Raw genomic sequence first — 18826 nt, 5'->3', positions numbered from 1 at the left:
TAGTAGCTGTTGATAGACCTCTCCTCCATGAAGTTATCCAAACCCTTCTTAAAGCCATCCAGGTTGATGGCTGTCACCATATCTTGTGGCAGAGAATTCCACAAGTGGATTATGCATTGTGTGAAAAAGTATTTCCGTTTGTTGGTCCTAGATTTCCCGGCAATCAATTTCATGGGATGACCCCCGGTTCCAGTGTTATGTGAGAGGGAGAAGAATTTCTCTCTATCCACTTTCTCCACACCATGCATTTTATAGACCTCTATCATGTCTCCCCACAGTGGTCTTTTTTTCTAAACGAAAAAACTCCAGGTGTTGTAGCCTTGCCTCATAAGGAAGATGCTCTAGGCCCCTGATCATCTTGGTTGCCCACTTCTGCACCTTTTCCAGTTTTATAATGTCCTTTTAAAGATGTGGTGACCAGAACTGTACACAGTACTCCAAGTGTGGCCGCACCATAGTTTTGTATAAGTGAAGGGTTCTGCACATGTTGTTAGCCTAACCTATGCCATTTTGCTTCTGTAACCATGCTTGCATGAAACTGTTAGAATAGTTTATTGCACCCAAAAGCAGGCCGTGGGGCTGAGGCTGAGCTATGTAGGTCACAAGAAGGGGATTTCTGTGTAAACTACAGACTAACAGTTAGTTGCTGACAGGTACAATTGCTTCAGCCTGGAAACCGCAAGGAAAGGAAAGAGAAGGTGGGGCGAATCTATGAAATGTATATGATAATATATAGGAAAACAGAGCAAGCTTGAAACAGCCAATAAAGTTATCTTGCTGGGGGCGGGGGGAAATAGCCTTGTATGGGAGGGGGGAATTGTGTGTTTACTCAGGGGTATAAGAATGTATGTGGCCCTCCTGGATCTCCATCTTGTCTCCTGTTAATTGGCAAGTATCTTACGGGGGGGGGGCAGGAGTTCTCCTTACCCAGATTAGCTGGGAAAAGGGGCCCCAACATAAGGGCATTATAATATTAGCCGTTTTATTTTCAATCCCCTTCCTACCTGTTCGGCCTGGCCTTCCAGAGCTCTTAAATTGTTTTAAAGGGTCTTTGATGTTTGTGAACCGCCCTGAGCTATTTTGTCAGGGTCTATTTTGTCAGGGTCTATTTTGTGGTCTAAAAATCGAACAAACAAATAATGATCCCTAGCACGGAATTGGCCTTTTTCACAGCTGCCACACATTGAGTCGACACTTTCATGAGGTGTCCACCACGACCCCAAGATCCCTCTCCTGGTCAGTCACCAAAAGCTCAGATCCCATCAGCGTATACCTGAAGTTGGGGTTTTTCATCCCAATGTGCATCACCTTACACTTGCCAACAATGAACCACAGAAAGCTTCTCTAGCTTTCCTTGCTGCATGCCCTCCCACCCAGGTCCCTGATCGTGAGAAAGAGCCCTGAGTAGATCTATGGCATTAGTATCCACAGAGTGTATTATAGCTGTATTCCTTGTTCAGTACAATTAATATCATGCAGATCCATTGCCTTCTGTGCTTTGCCTACTCTTTATTCTAATAAGCCAATAAAGCATGTTTGAATTTAATTATTGCGTGGATTGGTGATAAAATTAAAACAGTCACCTGAATAAGATGATGAAACTAAGCAGAGAACTTTTAATTTTTTATGGCACACATACAGTATATATGTTTTGCTTCTGCACCACTTAAGCATAAAAGGGTCAGAGACAGATAAAACCAATTTTGAGAAAAGCATATGGCCTAAATTATCATTTGCTAAATCCAACACCAAAAGAATCTGCAAACATTCCAAAGGTAAGCAGAAGGGTTAGTTGTTGATTTATGTATTTAAAATATTTATACCCGCCCCTCCAGTACACTACTGCTCAGGGTGGCTCACAACATTAACAAAATACAGTAGATACAATATAAAGGAAAAGATCAATAAACAAGTTAAAAGAGCAAGCTAAAACCACATTTAAGATTACAAAATTTAAAAGTTATTAGTAAAAAGCTAAAAACTAAGCACTAAGAATAGTATTAGCTCCTGATTGTTCCTATGCAAGACATTGCTGCTAACGTTTTGTAGAATAAAATAAATGGTTTCGCTTTAGACTCCAAACCAAATGCATATAGTGAATATTATTATTATGGAATGCCTCATTCACAATGGAAGGTCATTTGGCTTTCCAAATACTGATAAGGCATTGCAGGAGTATTGCTTAACTGCAGCTGCCAGTTCACTGACATTGGAATGAAATCCTCCTAATCATTCCGGACTGTCTGCATAAACTCACAAAGCAAAGCTACCACCCCCACCCCACCCTGCAATGTAAAAAGGACTCCGGTTGCTGGATCAAAGTGGCAAAGCTTGCCTTGCAGAGAGCTAACCCTTCTGCAAACCTTTAGAATGTTTGCAGATTCTTTTGGAATTCGATTTAGCAGATGGCAATTTCGGCCAAGTGCTTCTCAAAATTAGTTTTATCTCTCTGGCCTTTTTGTGCTTAGAAGGTGCAGAATCAACACAAACCTGTGCCATGAAAAATTAAGTGATGTGCTCAGTTTCATCATGTTAACAAGGTGCCACACAAGCCTCTGTTTTAACTGTATCGCCATTTCATGCAATAATTCAGTTCAAAGGTACATTAATAGCTTATTGGAAGTAAAACAGGACTAGGCAAAGAACAGAAGGCGAGGAAAGTTCTGTCTCCTAATTAGGCCCCCAAGACATGCTGACATTTCGGGGGGGGCCCGCGGGGGGGACCTAAATGCATATACTACTATAGTTTTAATAATAAGGGTGCAATCCTATAGACACTTTATTGGAAATAAGTTGCATTTGAAAGCAGTGGGATTGACTGCCAAGCAAACACGCATCGGGTTGCACTATTAGGCAGCAATCCTAAACTCACTAACAAGAGAGTAGATTCAACTAAACAAGATTTACTTCTGAGGAATCATGCTTAATTAGGACTGTGTGCAGCATATAACGGACGAGTGGTTTAACATACCTGAAAGTCTATCCCCGCAACCACCTAAAAATTGAGCTAGCCCTAATCCTCGAGCTCTGGGAGCTAGCTGTAATGATTAAACACCGAGGGTAAGGCGCTCTGCACATGAGCCCAAGTACTCTTTTCTTCTGCGCATGTTGCCGACCGAGCTAAACGTTCTGGCATCGAAAAGAAAGTTATGAAAATGTGCTCCCCCTCCCGCCCCGGGGGGAGCGATCAAAACACCCAAGGCGGCACCAGCGGTCGACCGAAATCATTTGACCACCAGAGGAAGTTGAGAAAGACGGTGGGTGGGTCTCCTCTTCCCATTCTTACCTAGGCCGGCAGGGTTTGTGAATCAGCCCAACCACAAGCTTTCAGTTTCGTTTCTCGCCAGTCACAACTCGCCAGTCCTAGCTTGATAGCTGGCACAGAAACTCTTCGTTGGCAGATCTGGATAGAGCGAAGGAGAGAGAACTTGGTGCTGTTGGAACGACGAAGCCCGTGAGAAAGAAGCGGCCATGCCCAAGCCCACCTTTAAACAAGCAAGGGAGACTGGAGTGCAGTTTGTGCAGTTCCTCAAGGACTCTGGTAGGCAAGCGGTGAGCAGCAGAGAGGAGCTGAAGACCATTTACAACCAGGAGTTCCGTAACAGGTAGGTGGGTGAGGACAATGGAGAGGGGGGAGGCTAAAGGATGCCGCCGGGGCCAGCACTCCCTCTGCGTGTGAAGTTCTGTTGCCCGATACCGGAGGTGACTACAGCCCAAGTGCCTGCTTAAGGAGTTCTTGGGTTCTTGCCAGGCTTCCCCGATGTGGTTTACAGGAGGAGAATTTCGAGAGGGGTCGTTCTAACTTCTCTACGACTGGATGGCCTCAGGAGATCCGCTTGCACTTTTTTCGACTCTCGTTGAAGGCCTGGCTCATTTAGCAAGTGTTTGGGCGTATCTGCTGGTATTTGCGTTTACACTTTTTTGTGTGTGTGTGCTGTTCTTATACTTTGTTTTGCTGCGAGCCGCCTTGAGTTGGGGTATGAATGAAAAGGCGGGGTGGCGGGACACACAAACACACACACCCCCACGCTTAAATAAATGATCTGTGTTTTTCAGAAACTACGGGTGTGCTTGTTGCTAGACGCGCTTTCGGTCTACCTATTGAGGACTGTGATGGCGATGGGTGGAGTGAAGGGCGATCTCCATTAAGACGTGAATCTGGAGTGCTGCAAGCTAGTTCTGAACAGTATAGAAAGGCAGAGGTGCAGTGGGGGGGGGGGGACCAGATACGCTGCTGGACAGCGTGTAAGGGAAAGGGTAGGCTTAAAAAAAGGTTTTGCTGCATGAAACCTTAAATATCTAAAAAGACCAGTAAGTTAATATTTGTTAGGTTGCCCATCAAGATAAATAGACTGGACCCGGAATGGCTCTTGGAACGTCCTTTGGGGTTGAATAGCTGACTCATATTTATTTATTGTCTTTAGACACTTGCCTAGTATCTTGTGAGCCCAAGGCCTATAACAGCAATGTTGTCAATATCTGATTCCTTAAAGCCAGGGCTGCACAACTTTGGCTCTCCAGCCGTTGTTGAACTACAATGCCCATTATCCATTGCAGTTCAACATCAGCTGGAGGTCTGAAATTGTGCAGTCCTGACTTATAAGAACAGGCTTGCTGGATCAGGTCCAAAGCCCATCTAGTCCTGCATCCTGTTTCACATAGTGGCCCACTAGATGCCTCTGAGAAGCCCATAGTCAAGGGGTGAGGCCATGCCCTCTCTCCTACTGTTGCTCCCCAGCAACTGGTGTTTAGAGGCATCTTGCTTCTGAGACTGGAAGTGGCCCATAGCCATAATGGGTAAGTTGGGTTGCGAGCCCTTTGAAGACACAGCAAACTTAAATAAATATTGTCCACCAACTAATATTTTCTTGCCTCTTGTTACTCCCCTTATCCCCACGTATCTCTCAAACACTTGGTTCTATTTGCCTCCCTCCCAATTTTCATGGTGCAAACACACAGTTAAAAGCAAAACTGATTTTAAAAAATGCAAATCCCAAACCTGGAATTACTTCTCGTGTCACGTTTGTTTAAAAAAGGGATTTGGGGGCCTTAAATGGTCTGATGTGAAAGGGAAGGGCCCAGCCCAGCTGACATTCTTGCCGCAGGAAGTATAGAGAACAACATTGCTCCTGCTGACGGAGTAGTTGGTTCAAAATGGCCTCTGCGAGGAAAGGAGTCCTTGGAGAAGGTATTCTAGGATAAAAGCCAGTATATAATGCAGTGGCTAGTTTTTGCTTGGTTTGGTCAAGCAATGTTTAGGCTTTTTGGAAGGCAAAGGTTGCATTGTTAACAATAATGACATCGAGATGTGGAAATATTGTAGCAGGCTGGTCAGGACTTCTGTATCAAGGTCTGTCAGAATGAACTTGCCTCAGTAACTGAGGTGCTTCTCTTCAGGGCCAGTACACCATTGTTAATGTTCAGGGCCCCATGAACATTTCTTAACGGAAGCTGTTTACAGGAGGCCTTTGAGGTGTCTCGTAAGCCTGCCCCTTATAGATACTGCTTGTCATCAGAATCCATATTTTAAAAGCCAAAAGAATCCTAAAGAGGTTTATATTAATATTTAAACTGTATGGTGTAGCTTATCCAAATTCAGCACTTATCTATTTTTTGCTCATGACATTTTAAGATAATGAACGGGGGAGGGATTTCATATTAAACAAAGGGGAAGAAAGACAGAGAAAAGTGTTGGGTCATGAGACAGAAGAAATTATCCATATAGGCTGTTGGGATGTCTGTCACTTGGGTGGCCCTGTGGAGTCTGGAGAAGGGTGTGGCATCCCTCCTCTAAGGCTTTCATTCCCTTTAGGGGGGCAGTGGGGATTAGAAGGGCCCAGGCTGGTTGGATCCCAGTAGGGTTGAGAGAGCAAGGCAGGGAGAGCTGCAGGAAACAACTCTAGGGAGACAGCTATGTTGGGTGTGGCAGGAAACAGGAAGGGGGCTCTTAGCCCTGTCATCTCTGAACTGGGGCATTTAAAGACAAGGCAGCTGATGATGAGGGGCTGCTTCTGAGTATGGGGGCCAGGAGTTCTTCAGGAGGGGGAATTGGCTGAATGCAGCAAGCCAGGAGGAGGAAACAGGTGACAAGCTAACCTCCTCCCCTGACTGTTCCTGAGGCTGGCCTTTTGGGGGGTGCTCTAGTCATTCTGGAGTTCAAGAAGGGCTAGGAGCCCATCTCGTCCCCTGGGAGTCTGACAAAGGCTTGTCAATAACATAAATAGAAACTGAATATGAATCTGCAGGCTTGGTTTACTCCCCCGCCCCTTTCTCCTTTTTGCCCCCAGCAAGCTACAGTGAGGGAAATAAGTATTTGATCCCCTGCTGATTTTGTCCGTTTGCCCTCTGACACAGAAATGACCAGGCTATAATTGGAATGGTAGGTTTATTGTAGCTGTGAGAGACAGTATAACAACAAACAAACCCTCAAAAGCCCAGTGCCCAAAAGTCAGCGATGGATTTGCATTGTAGTGAGGGAAATAAGTATTCGATCCCTTCACAAAAGATGTCTTAGTACTTGGTGGCAAAACCCTTGTTGGCAATCACAGAGGTCAGATGTTTCTTGTAGTTGGCCACCAGGTTTGCACACAACCCAGGCGGGATGTTGTCCCACTCCTCTTTGCAGATCCTCTCCAAGTCAGAAAGGTTTCGAGGCTGATGTTTGGCAACCCGAACCTTCAGCTACCTCCACAGATTTTCTATGGGATTAAGGTCTGGAGACTGGCTGGGCCACTCCAGGACCTTCATGTGCTTCTTCTTGAGCCACTCCTTTATTGCCTTGGCTGTGTGTTTTGGGTCATTGTCATGCTGGAATACCCATCCACGACCCATTCTCAATGCCCTGGCCGAGGGAAGGAGGTGCTCACCCACGATCTGACGGTACATGGTCCTGTCCATCGTCCCTTCGATGCGGTGAAGGTGTCCTGTCCCCTTAGCAGAAAAACACCCCCAAAGCATAATGTGTCCACCTCCATGTTTGACGGTGGGGATGGTGTTCTTGGGCTCATAGGTAGCATTCCTCCTCCTCCACACACGGCGAGTTGAGTTGATGCCAAAGAGCTTGATTTTGGTCTCATCTGACCACAACACTTTTGCCCAGTTCTCCTCTGGATCATTCAGATGTGCATTGGCAAACTGCATACGGGCCTGTACATGTGCTGCCTTGAGCAGGGGGACCTTGCGGGCACTGCAAGATTTCAGTCCTTCACGGCGTAGTGTGTTACCAATTGTTTTCTTGGTGACTATGGTTCCAGCTGCCCTGAGATCATTGACAAGTTCCCCCCCGTGTAGTTCTGGGCTTCTTTGTCACCGTTCTCATGATCATTGCAACTCCACGAGGTGAGATCTTGCATGGAGCCCCAGACTGAGGGAGATTGACAGTTATTTTTGTGTTTCTTCCATTTGTGAGTTATCGTGCCAACTGTAGTCACATTCTCACCAAGCTGCTTGGCGATAGTCTTGTAGCCCAGTCCAGCCTTGTGCAGGTCTACAACCTTGTCCCTGACATCCTTCGACAGATCTTTGGTCTTGGGCATGGTGGTGAGTTTGGAAGCTGAGTGACTGCTTGCTTCTATGGCTAGGTGTCTTTTATACAGGTACTGTAACAAGCTGGGATTAGGAGCACTCCCTTACAGAGGGTGTTCCTCATCTCAGCTCGTTACCTGCATATAGTGAAAAGACACCCGGGAGCCTGAAATCTTGCTGGTTGATAGGAGATCGAATACTTATTTCCCTCACTACAATGCAAATCCATCGCTGACTTTTGGGCACTGGGCTTTTGAGGGTTTGTTTGTTGTTATTCTGTCTCTCACAGCTACAATAAACCTACCATTCCAATTATAGCCTGGTCATTTCTGTGTCAGAGGGCAAACGGACAAAATCAGCAGGGGATCAAATACTTATTTCCCTCAGTGTACTTCAGAACAACAAATGATACCAATAACATTAGTTTCAACTCTAGAATCAGCACTGCTTCTACAACCCTGCCCCCCCCCCATCCCCAATATGGATGGCCACTTTCTATTTGCTGGGCATTTGTCATCTTATTGATGTGGGGTGAGAGTGACTATTTCAAATTGAATCTACTGGAAAGAAGGGGGATGGGCGATATAAAGATTCAAACAATTGTAAGGGGAATTTTTAATTTTGGTTTAATTATCCTGTCAACTATCAGATTAATGTAGGTAGGGAATCTATCTCTTCAATCAGTTCCTCGTACACTTCGGTCTTGCTGGTGAAGTAGCAGCAGGTAGAGATCATAATGGTTGCACTTCAAAGATTTTTATAGAATAGTTCTGTGGAATGGGGGAACTACAGTTTGGTCAGCTAAAGCTGCAGTCTTGTGCTTGTTTAGCTGGACATAGGCCCAAGCTAACACAGTGGGACTTGCTTCTCAGCAAACATGTATAGGATTGTTCTGTAAAAGTATCTTTTGAACTGTTGTAAAACCAAATCCTCACCTGGTGAGGTAACACACACATTTGTAATACAACATTTTGTGCTGAGGCATCAGAGATTGTCCCAATTAAAAATGGATTGTTGGGCATAAGTGGACAATTTAATTATAACTAGCTTAACCCATGCAGAACATCTGCACACTAGTACTTGATTACTCCCCTTACCCCCAATCCCCTCATCTCAGAGTTCTCTCCATCCTCACCTGAGCTGTGCTCTTGCTCCTCCTTGTCCATCCCATTGCTCCATCCTGCATACCCCTCTTGGTCATGGCTGCAGAGTTGCTGGACAAGCTGCAGCTCCTTAACCCCAGAGACCTCCTCACTGGAGCCACACTCCTGTGGTGTCCTCCTCACTGGAGCCACACTCCTGCGGGATCCTCCTCCAACCCCGCAGGAGTAGCAGCAGCAGTTGACCTGGCCTTTCCTCACTGCTACTGCCATGGCTGCTCATTCCCCTCAGGACAGTGACAGGCTCAGGCCTACCCCTCGCCTGTCTGCCTCCCTCTGCCAGTGACCTCTGTAGCTCCAAGCAGCGGCAACAGTTGACCGGGCCCTTCCTCACTGCTGCTGTTGCTGCCACTGTGGCCACTCGTTCCCCCTCAGGCCATTGACAGCGGGCTGTCCCTTGCTCTTCCTTCTTTCTCTCTTCCCCTCCCTTCTTTCTCTCTCTCCTCCATTCACTTTTCCCCTCTGTCGGTCTTCCTCTCCTTGGGGAAAGAGCCAAGAAGGTGTTTAGTTAGGACTCTATTTTTGGAGCTCTGTAGTTTGTTTCTGTTTTTATCTTCTTTATCTTCTTTTATTGAGCTCAACATTTACCTTCAGTTTTTAATAAGTGCCTGTGGTTTCCCTTTGCGTACCCTAACCCTTCCCCCACAAAGTGGCCTCTCTTGCTACCCTCCTAACTTACATCAGATTATCTTGGAATTCAGTGGTTTTGATGTTAAAATCCATCAAAGCAGGGGCGTAACTACAGTAGGGCAAGAGGAGACAGTTGTTTGGGGGCCCACTGCCGGGGGGGGAGAAGCAAGTCACATGACTGACCCCCCCTGCCACGCACCCTCACAGGCTTCCTTCAGTTGTATTCATCCTCTGAAATTGATGTGAGTGTTAAGACCTGGAGCTACCAGAACAGGATGTCTTTCCCTAGTACCATTAAATGACTTGCATCGTCCACGATTTACAAAGCCTTTAAAAAAATAATTTAGGATTTTCTATTGTAGCACATAGGGGTATGTGTATGTATATATGTGTGTATGTATATTACTATGCTTTTTGTTACCACTATTCAGCCTCATTTAAGATTTCTTTACTTCATGAGCTGAGTTTCAGTGACGCAGGGGGCATTTTAAAATCTTGTCTCTGGGCCCACTCCAACCTTGCTACGCCCCTGCATCAAAGATTTTGTACGAGCTGCCATTTTTTGGACTGATTTTGCTGTCATTTTGTGTCTGGCTCTGCCTCCCCCAGACCACTATTTGTTGCCGGTAGTTTCCCTTCTAGCAAACAGCAACAACAAAGTAGTTCCCCGAAGCATTAAGTCTGCCCACCCCTGGCCTAGAAACTCTGGAAAATGAGTACAGCTGCTTAAAGTGTGACAAATAGTGCCATAAATAAGACAAGGAAAACATTAGTAAAGCATTATTCCTTCTAATAACATGCTAACCGGTAGGGCAGCAAAATGTGGCCACCCACAAACAAAGCAGTGGTTTCCACATGGGGGGGGGAGAGTGAGAGATGTTGCAGTGCTCCCCCCCCCCGGCTTTTGTGGAGTGTTCATTCAACGGTTTGAATGTTTTGCTTATTTGCTTGGGAGCTTACTGGTTTGGATGTCAGACTTCTAACATAAACATTCTGAGTACATGCAGGCTATGTAACGGGGTTGTTTGTTTCTTCTCCCCACACTCTGTTTTTCTTCTGGGATTGTTATTCCACTTCAAACATACACACCTTGTCAAACTGCTCTTTGCCCTCCAGATGGTTGGTCCCCATTAGCACTTGAAAGGTATTTTAAATGTGAACACTTTAGAAGTAAAATGGTTAGTAAAATCCTTGTGGGTTGCTTATTTACAGGTGAAACTCAAAATTAGAATATCGTGCAAAAGTTCATTAATTTCAGTAATGCAAATTAAAAGGTGAAACTGATATATGAGATAGACGCATTACATGCAAAGCGAGATAAGTCAAGCCTTAATTTGTTATAATTGTGATGATCATGGCGGACAGCTCATGAGAACCCCAAATCCACAATCCCAGAAAATTAGAATATTACATGAAACCAATAAAACAAGGATTGTAAATAGAACAATATCGGACCTCTGAAAAGTATAAGCATGCATATGTATTCAGTACTTGGTTTGGGCCCCTTTTGCAGCAATTACTGCCTCAATGCGGCGTGGCATGGATGCTATCAGCCTGTGGCACTGCTGAGGTGTTATGGAAGACCAGGATGCTTCAATAGCGGCCTCATGTCTCTCATCCTTCTCTTGACAATGCCCCATAGATTCTCTATGGGGTTCAGGTCAGGCGAGTTTGCTGGCCAATCAAGCACAGTAATCCCATGGTCATTGAACCAGGTTTTGGTACTTTTGGCAGTGTGGGCAGGTGCCAAGTCCTGCTGGAAAATGAAGTCAGCATCCCCATACAGCTCGTCTGCGGAAGGGAGCATGAAGTGCTCCAAAATCTCCTGATAGACGGCTGCGTTGACCCTGGACTTAATGAAGCACAGTGGACCAACACCAGCAGATGACATGGCTCCCCAAATCAACACAGACTGTGGAAACTTCACATTGGACTTCAAGCATCTTGCATTGTGTGCCTCTCCATTCTTCCTCCAGACTCTGGGTCCTTGGTTTCCAAATAAGATGCAAAAGTTGCTCTCATTTGAAAAGAGGGCTTTGGACCACTGAGCAACAGACCAGTTCTTTTTTTCTTGAGCCCAGGTAAGACGCTTCTGACGTTGTTTGTTGTTCAGGAGCGGCTTGACAAGAGGAATACTACATTTGAAGCCCATGTCCAGGATCCGTCTGTGTGTGGTGGCTCTTGATGCACTAACTCCAGCCTCAGTCCACTCCTTGTGAAAGTCCCCAACACTTTTGAATGGCCTTTTCCTGACAATCCTCTCCAGGCTGTGGTCATCCCTGCTGCTTGTGCAACTTTTTCTTCCACACTTTTCCCTTCCACATAACTTTTTATTAATGTGCTTTGATACAGCACTTTGGGAACATCCAACTTCTTTTGCAATTACCTTTTGAGGCTTTCCCTCCTTATGGAGGGTGTCAATGATGGTTTTCTGCACAACTGTCAAGTCAGCAGTCTTTCCCATGATTGTGATTCCTAATGAACCAGACTGAGAGACCATTTAAAGGCTCAGGAACCCTTTGCAGGTGTTATGGTTTGATTAGCTGATTGGAGTGGGACACCTGGAGCCTAGACTGTTGAACCTTTTCACAATATTCTAATTTTCTGGGATTGTGGATTTGGGGTTCTCATGAGCTGTACGCCATGATCATCACAATTATAACAAATTAAGGCTTGACTTATCTCGCTTTGCATGTAATGCGTCTATCTCATATATCAGTTTCACCTTTTAATTTGCATTACTGAAATTAATGAACTTTTGCACAATATTCTAATTTTTTGAGTTTCACCTGTATTGGCAGAGTGGGACACATAAGACACTTTGAAGATGGAAAGGAAGGTGGACCTCTAATAAGCCTGAAGAATAAGAAGTGGGAATATTCAGCTTAAATATTCAGAAATATCAGTGTCTCATTATCCTTTGACTGAAATCCTAGAAAAGACCAAGCCCTGTCTGACTCACTTTCTCTTCTCTTTTCTTGAGCCCACGCAGGGCAGACACCTTGCAAGATAAGCAGAATGTCTCCTTTCTTTCTTCCTCCATCTCCTGAAAAGAGCTAATCTCTGTGTTACATTCCAGAAAGATAGCCATGTTAGTCTGCTGTTACAGAAACGGAACAGAATCTTGTGGAACCTACCAGCTGACTTATTGTAGCATACATTTCATGGACTGGAGCCCTCTTCATCTGAAGTGGGATCTAGTCCACAGAATTTTATGCAATAAAAAAGTGTTGGTCTGTAACAGATCTGTTGAAGACTCCTTTTTGTTTTTCTGTGCTGTTTTCTCTTACAGGGTTAACCACACCATCTTTCCATGGGCAGGTAGAGGTGTTCATTTAACTTGCAATGGCATTTAGGTGAACTGAGAGGAACTGCTCCAATCTGTGAAAAGACGATCCACTTCGGAAGCTTTTTCCTTCTTAGCTAGAGGCCATCTGTTCTGTTGTAGTAATATTATAATCTTAGTTTAATATGCTACTCACTTCCTTAAGTCATCAGAGTTGCTTATTACAGGTAGGATGCATGTTGATCCACTAGAATCTCATTGATGGAAAAGCTAGAGCACCCCAGAATCCTTCCATAGTAAACTCCTCCTCTTCCTTTTCTCTTTCTCATTTTTGGTTCATTTGTACATTGGCCTGACAGGAAGACAGCCAGGAATCCCATTTGCTTGACTATAATTCAGTTACTCCAAAGTTATCAGCTATGCTAGCAGATTTATCTTACTGGTGCTGAGAGACCCTCTCCAAGCTGCAAGACAGCTGTGAATGAATGAATGAATAGCTTTATTACCATCATTGATCAGATGTACATACAAACAAATAATACTACATTTTGATAATACTATAGGGATGTGCACAAAACCAGTTTGCCCGGTTCGGTTCAAATTCGAACCAGGTTTGAACCAGGAGGGGATGGTTCAGTTTTGGTTTTGCTCAAAACTCCTCCTGGTTCGGTTCAAATTTGAACTGGTTCAGACATCCAAAAATTGGTAGGATGGTAGCTGGCACCCAGAGGTACCTGCCTGCAAAACCCCAAAGCAATTGGACATTCGTACGATTTTTTAATGATGTTTTGAAAATTATTTTTATTTTTTCCTCATAGGGTATAATGGGACTCGAACCAGCCCATTATCCCTTATTGTGGAGCACCCATGGGTGCCAACAACCATGCAAAACCTGAAGCAATTGGACACCCCTATGTTTTTTTATCAATATTTGAAAGATTTTTAATTATTTTTCTCATAGGGTATAATGGAACCTGAACCAGCCCATATCCCCTATTGTGGAGTACCTAGAGGCACAAAAGTGGGGTGACTGGTAGACAACCAGGGGTTCCTACTGTCCACAAAGCTCCAAGGCAGTCGGACACTCCTCTGATTATTGGTGAATTTTAAAATTATTTTGGAATTCCTCATAGAGAATAATGAGGATTGCAGCAAATGTATAGCTTCACATTGGGGGGAAAGGGGTGTCCTAGAGTGGAGTGTGGTGGGTGGTAGTTCCCAAGGTGGGCAAGGAAGCTATCAGAATTATTTGAAATGAATGGGGCAAAAGGCAGATTTTTAAGTGATTTCTGAAGTTTACGCGTCTTTAAGGTTTTTCTCCACAAAGAAGCATGGAGATGTCTGCAAATGTATAGCTTCACGTCGGCGGGGGGGGGGGGTGTCCAAGAGCAGAGTGTGGTGGGTGGTAGTGCCCAAGGGGGGCCAGGTAGCTATCCGAATTATTTGAAAGGAATTGGGCAAAGGGCTGATTTTTAAGTGATTTTTGAAGTGTATGTGTCTTTAAGGTTAGCAGATGAGAGTGGATTCATGGTTTGTCATTGAAAATCTTATATGCTACCAAAGAATATACACTCAGAACACTTCAGAAACAACAAAACTCAGTACCCCATGGGTTAGCAACCCATGGATGTGGTTGGCACCCTTGCTGTGGGCCACCCCAGCAACCCCCAAGTGCAGTTATGGGGCTGCTGGAACCTCCATTCTTCCCTATGGAGAAAAATCTTAAAGCCACTTGTGGGGTGCTGGGGTGGCCCAGAGTGAGTGGTGCTCTAATGCAAAGAGGGTTCCAACCACCCCCATGGGTTGCTAACCCATGGGGTAATGGGTTTTGTTGTTTCTGAAGTGTTCTGAGTGTAGATTCTTTGGTAGCATATTAGATTTTCAATGACAAACCATGAATCCACTCTCATCTGCTAACCTTAAAGACACATACACTTCAAAAATCACTTAAAAATCAGCCCTTTGCCCAATTCCTTTCAAATAATTCGGATAGCTTCCTTGCCCCCCTTGGGCACTAGCACCCACCACACTCTGCTCTAGACCACCCCTTTGCCCCCGACGTGAAGCTATACATTTCCTGACACCTCCATGCTTCTTTATGGAGAAAAACCTTAAAGACGCGTAAACTTCAAAAATCACTTAAAAACCAGCCCTTTGCCCAATTCCTTTCAAATAATTCTGATAGCTTCCTTGCCCACCCTAGGAACTACCACCCACCACACTCTGCTCTAGGACACCCCTTTCCCCCCAACGTGAAGCTATACATTTGCCGCAATCCTAATTATTCCCTATGAGGAACTCAAAAATACTTTAAAAATTCACCAATAATCAGAGGAGTGTCCAATTGCCTTGGGGTTTTGTGGGTGGTAGGCACACTACCACCCACCCCACTTTTGTGCCGCTAGGTGCTCCACAATAGGGGATATGGGCTGGTTCTGGTCTCATTATACTCTATGAGAAAAATAATTGAAAATATTTCAAATATTCATAAAAAATCATAGGACTGTCCAGTTGCTTCAGGGTTTGGTTGGTTATTGGCACCCATGGGTGCTCCACAATAAGGTATTATGGCCTGGTTCGAGTCCAATTATACCCAATAAGAAAAAAATAAAAATTTTCAAAAATTCATAAAAAATCGTACAAGTGTCCGATTGCTTTGGGATTTGGCTGGCAGGTACCCCTGGGTGCCAGCTACCATCCTACCAATTTCTGGATGTCAGAACCAGTTCTAACCAGTTAGAATCAAACCACCCCCTGGTTCGGTTCAAATTTGAACCTGCAGCTCGAACCTGATGGCTGGTTCGGTTCGAATTTGAACCACCCTGGTTCAAATTCGAACCTTAGAACCACCCTGGTTCGTATTCGAACTGGTTCGCACATCCCTATAATACTACATTCAATCATACAAAGTACACCAACATAGAAGCTTCTTGTAGCAGCATCTAGAAAGTGGGGCTAGAAGTTAGCTGTTGGCAGCACAAAAAGTAGTAACATTATAGGTGATAAAAAGTTTCTTCTGTGCAAGAAGGAGTGTGGCATAAAATTCAGCAGTTTGGCTGGGAAAGTGTGATAGCAGGGGAGCTATACGCTGACTATCATTATAAAAAGGGCAAAACAATAGCACATGGTGGTCAAACTGGACCTCACCTGACCCACAAGGATAAACTTGACTCGCCAAAGGAATTTTCAGAAACCTTCCAGACAGTGTTTGGAAGGGGTTGTTGTTGTTTTTTTAAAAAATCTATTTTTTTTCATCTGTGTGTGGAATGAGTTTTGTTCTGGGCAGCAGAGCAAGCTCATGCGAGGGAAAGAAATACTGAATCATCCCTGCTGAGCTACCTGATTAGGCTTGTCCTAAAACTCTTCTGTATTATCAGTAGGTGTAAAGGTTGCCAGCACCTCCCTTTTGTCTACAGACACACTCTCGGCTTGGGGTGGGATAACCTGGGCGGGGGGGGACCCTCTTAATTTGACTCTTAGACAAGTACAAAAATCTTCCATGTGCAAGCCTACACATGGTGAGAAAACTGATGTGCACACACATGCATTTAGGCAGTGTGTGCACACATGCATTCAGAGTGAGACCCTCCTGATTCAACCTGAGCGGGATCTAAAATTAACTGAGAGGACATCAAAAAACTTGTGAGCGCGTGCATGTGTGCACACCTTAGAGGGGACACTGCTTCCAGATAAAACTGCTGATGGTAAGGTGTCATATTTTGCTCTGAGAAACACCCTGTGGTGGCTTGGTAGAGAAAGTGACAGCAGTTAGTTAGCAGGTTCCTGGTTAAAGTAACCAAGGTGCCCTCTTATAGTCTCCGAAATGGAGCGCAAATCATTCTGGTGTTCAGTGTCCAAGATCCTCTGTTTGAGGATCTCCTTGGCTTAATTATAATCTAATAATGACAGATATTCAGTAGAAAATCCAAGTGATGACAATTTGCCCAATAGTACTTCTTGTGTCCAGGTGGATCAAGACAGCTGTAGGTGTCAGTGGTGTTTCATTAGTCAAAAGAGCTTTAAGAAGTATGATGATAACCTACAGGTGATTCATAGCACATATACTTGGAAACCAATTTGAGAATCAAAGAGGGATGCCGCTGATAAAACTTTAAGGTGTGAGGTGGGGGCTGACCCAGGAATATGTCTCTGACAACTCTTTTCCTCTTTAGAGGGTGGTAAATCTTCCTCCTGCGGAAAGTCAAGATAAGTTAGTGCAGGGTCCTTATTGCCAGAAACCAGTTGAATACAGATTGCGTCAATGGAACAAGGGTGTCTGTTCAAAGGATTTTGATTTGCTATATTTTTGAATAGCTTGGTGAGCATAGTTTGTGTATTCATTCCCCTCACTGCTGGGTTATAATTCTGGGTATGACTTCCCAGTAATGAAATGCAGCTGAATCCTTGCTAGTCCATACTTCGAGGTCCAACTGAGGATCTTTCCTTCAGACAGATTAATATGGCTCTTCTCCTTTCTTTTTTCCTTTTAGTCTTCCTGTTCTCCTGTAGTGAACAGCCTCTTCTCCCCCCAAAGAGTTAACAGGGAGTGAACTCTTGTCTTGGCTGACACGCTAGTGAATTCCATGGCAGCTAATCAGTACACCAGGTGGGTGGGACCTAGAGAGTGGTTGCTAGGAATTCTGGGAACAAGAAAGGCAGTCTTTGTTGGAAAGAAGCGCATACAGAAAGGCTTTGTGAGGGGCAATAGAGTTTGCTCCCTCATTATCGAAACTAGTATGGAGGTTTCTCTCATGCAATAACTCTGTAGATCCTTAAAAGAAAGGATTGCGGGAAGCTTGATTCGCCTTAAGAATTGGGTAAGTTCAAGGGAAAGGGAATTCAGCATAGGGAACAGGTTGTTAGACTGCATGTTAAAAACTTATATTTTGGGGTGTGTATGCTTTTGCGTATTCTTGATACTGTTCTATTATTGTCTACCTGTAATGTAATTAAAATAAGAAACACTAGCCTATGCCCATCCTACCTAGGGCATTGCAAAAGACTATAAACATTTAGGCATGCATTAAGACAACCTATTTTTGTAATCTTACTAAGTATTCTTAACTGTATCTAAAAGCTGAGAAAGCCGTGGACTGAAGCAGTCTGAACGAAGTAACTGAATAAAACTATTTTTTAGTTCTTTTCTTTTCACAAGCCTCTCCGAGTTGTGTTTTAACTCAGGTAAAGGGATTTCTCTGGTGCAAACAAGTCCTCAGGCATTCAGCAGCTATCGGTTTTCTCACCACGTATAGGCTTGCACGTGGAAGCTTTTCGTACTTGTCCAAGAGTCAAATTAAGATGTTCTCCCCTCCCAGGTTATCCCACCCCAAGCCCAGAGAATTTCCGTAGACAAAGGGGAAGTAGTGGCAGCCTTTGAACCCACTGACAATATAGAAGAGTTTTAGGCGAAGCCTAGTCAGGCAGCTCAGCAAGGATGATTCAGTATTTCTTTCCCTTGTGTGAGCTTGCTCTGATACAAAGACTTTAATCAGCAACATCTCCATTTTCTAAGGTAAATAAAAATAAATGATTAAAAATTATATTAATCCATTTTTAAAAGATTTAAATTGTATTTTACATTTTTTAAAAAACAATTTGTTAAAAAAAAGAACTTAGATAAAATGCATCATGTAATTATATTCTGTAAACATACTTAAAAGTAGGGATGTGCGAAACGTTTTGGGTACAGAACGATCTGTACCTGAAACAGCAAATTTCGGTTGATTCGGATCCGAACCGAATCACCCTTCTAGCCATCCGAAATTTTTCGGAGACAAAACGAATCACTCCCATTTCGGCTCCGAAATATCTGTTGTTTCGGCCCTCCATTTTGTGGCCAAAAAATGCCGCCTTCTTCCCCCTCCATTTTGAGCAATGACGTCTATTTGAATTTCCCGCCTTTTTGCCTCCCATTGACTTCAATGCAAAAAGGTCTGATGTGACGTCTGCTCGAATTTCGGGTCCCAGGGGCAAAATAGTGGGGTGGTAGTGCCTAATGAGTAGAGGCTACCACCCCAATTGCAGAGGGATTGGGCAAAGGGCTGGTTTTTGGTGAATTGTTGAAGTTTACGCGTCTTTAAGGTTTTCCCCCATTAGGTATAATGGAGGGTGTATCGCTTCACATCAGGGGGAAAGGGGTGGCCTAGAGCAGTGTGGGGTTGGTGGTAGTGCCAGGTAGGGGCAAGGAAGCTACCTGAATTTTTTCAAAGGATTTGGGCAGAGGACT

General features: G+C 44.3%; 1 protein-coding gene across 2 annotated transcripts in view; it reads left to right on the top strand.

Annotated features, from left to right (window-relative positions):
* The first annotated feature begins 3222 nt into the window (after positions 1-3222).
* The window catches only part of MOV10 (Mov10 RISC complex RNA helicase), a 58738-nt gene continuing 43134 nt past the window's right edge, over positions 3223-18826 (top strand). Inside the window, exon 1 of one of the 2 annotated variants that reach the window (XM_053244894.1) lies at positions 3223-3605. In XM_053244894.1, coding sequence (XP_053100869.1) covers positions 3472-3605 — 134 coding nt within the window. In that variant the 5' untranslated portion in view covers positions 3223-3471. Of the gene's footprint in view, positions 3606-5148; positions 5189-18826 lie in introns of those variants that run through there. The other variant, XM_053244895.1, reaches the window with a different exon arrangement.

Source organism: Hemicordylus capensis, chromosome 4 (genome assembly GCF_027244095.1).
Source record: "Hemicordylus capensis ecotype Gifberg chromosome 4, rHemCap1.1.pri, whole genome shotgun sequence".
NCBI lineage: Eukaryota > Metazoa > Chordata > Lepidosauria > Squamata > Cordylidae > Hemicordylus > Hemicordylus capensis.
The sequence above is the reverse complement of the archived record's forward strand: the minus strand, read 5'-3'. Positions and strand labels throughout refer to the sequence as shown.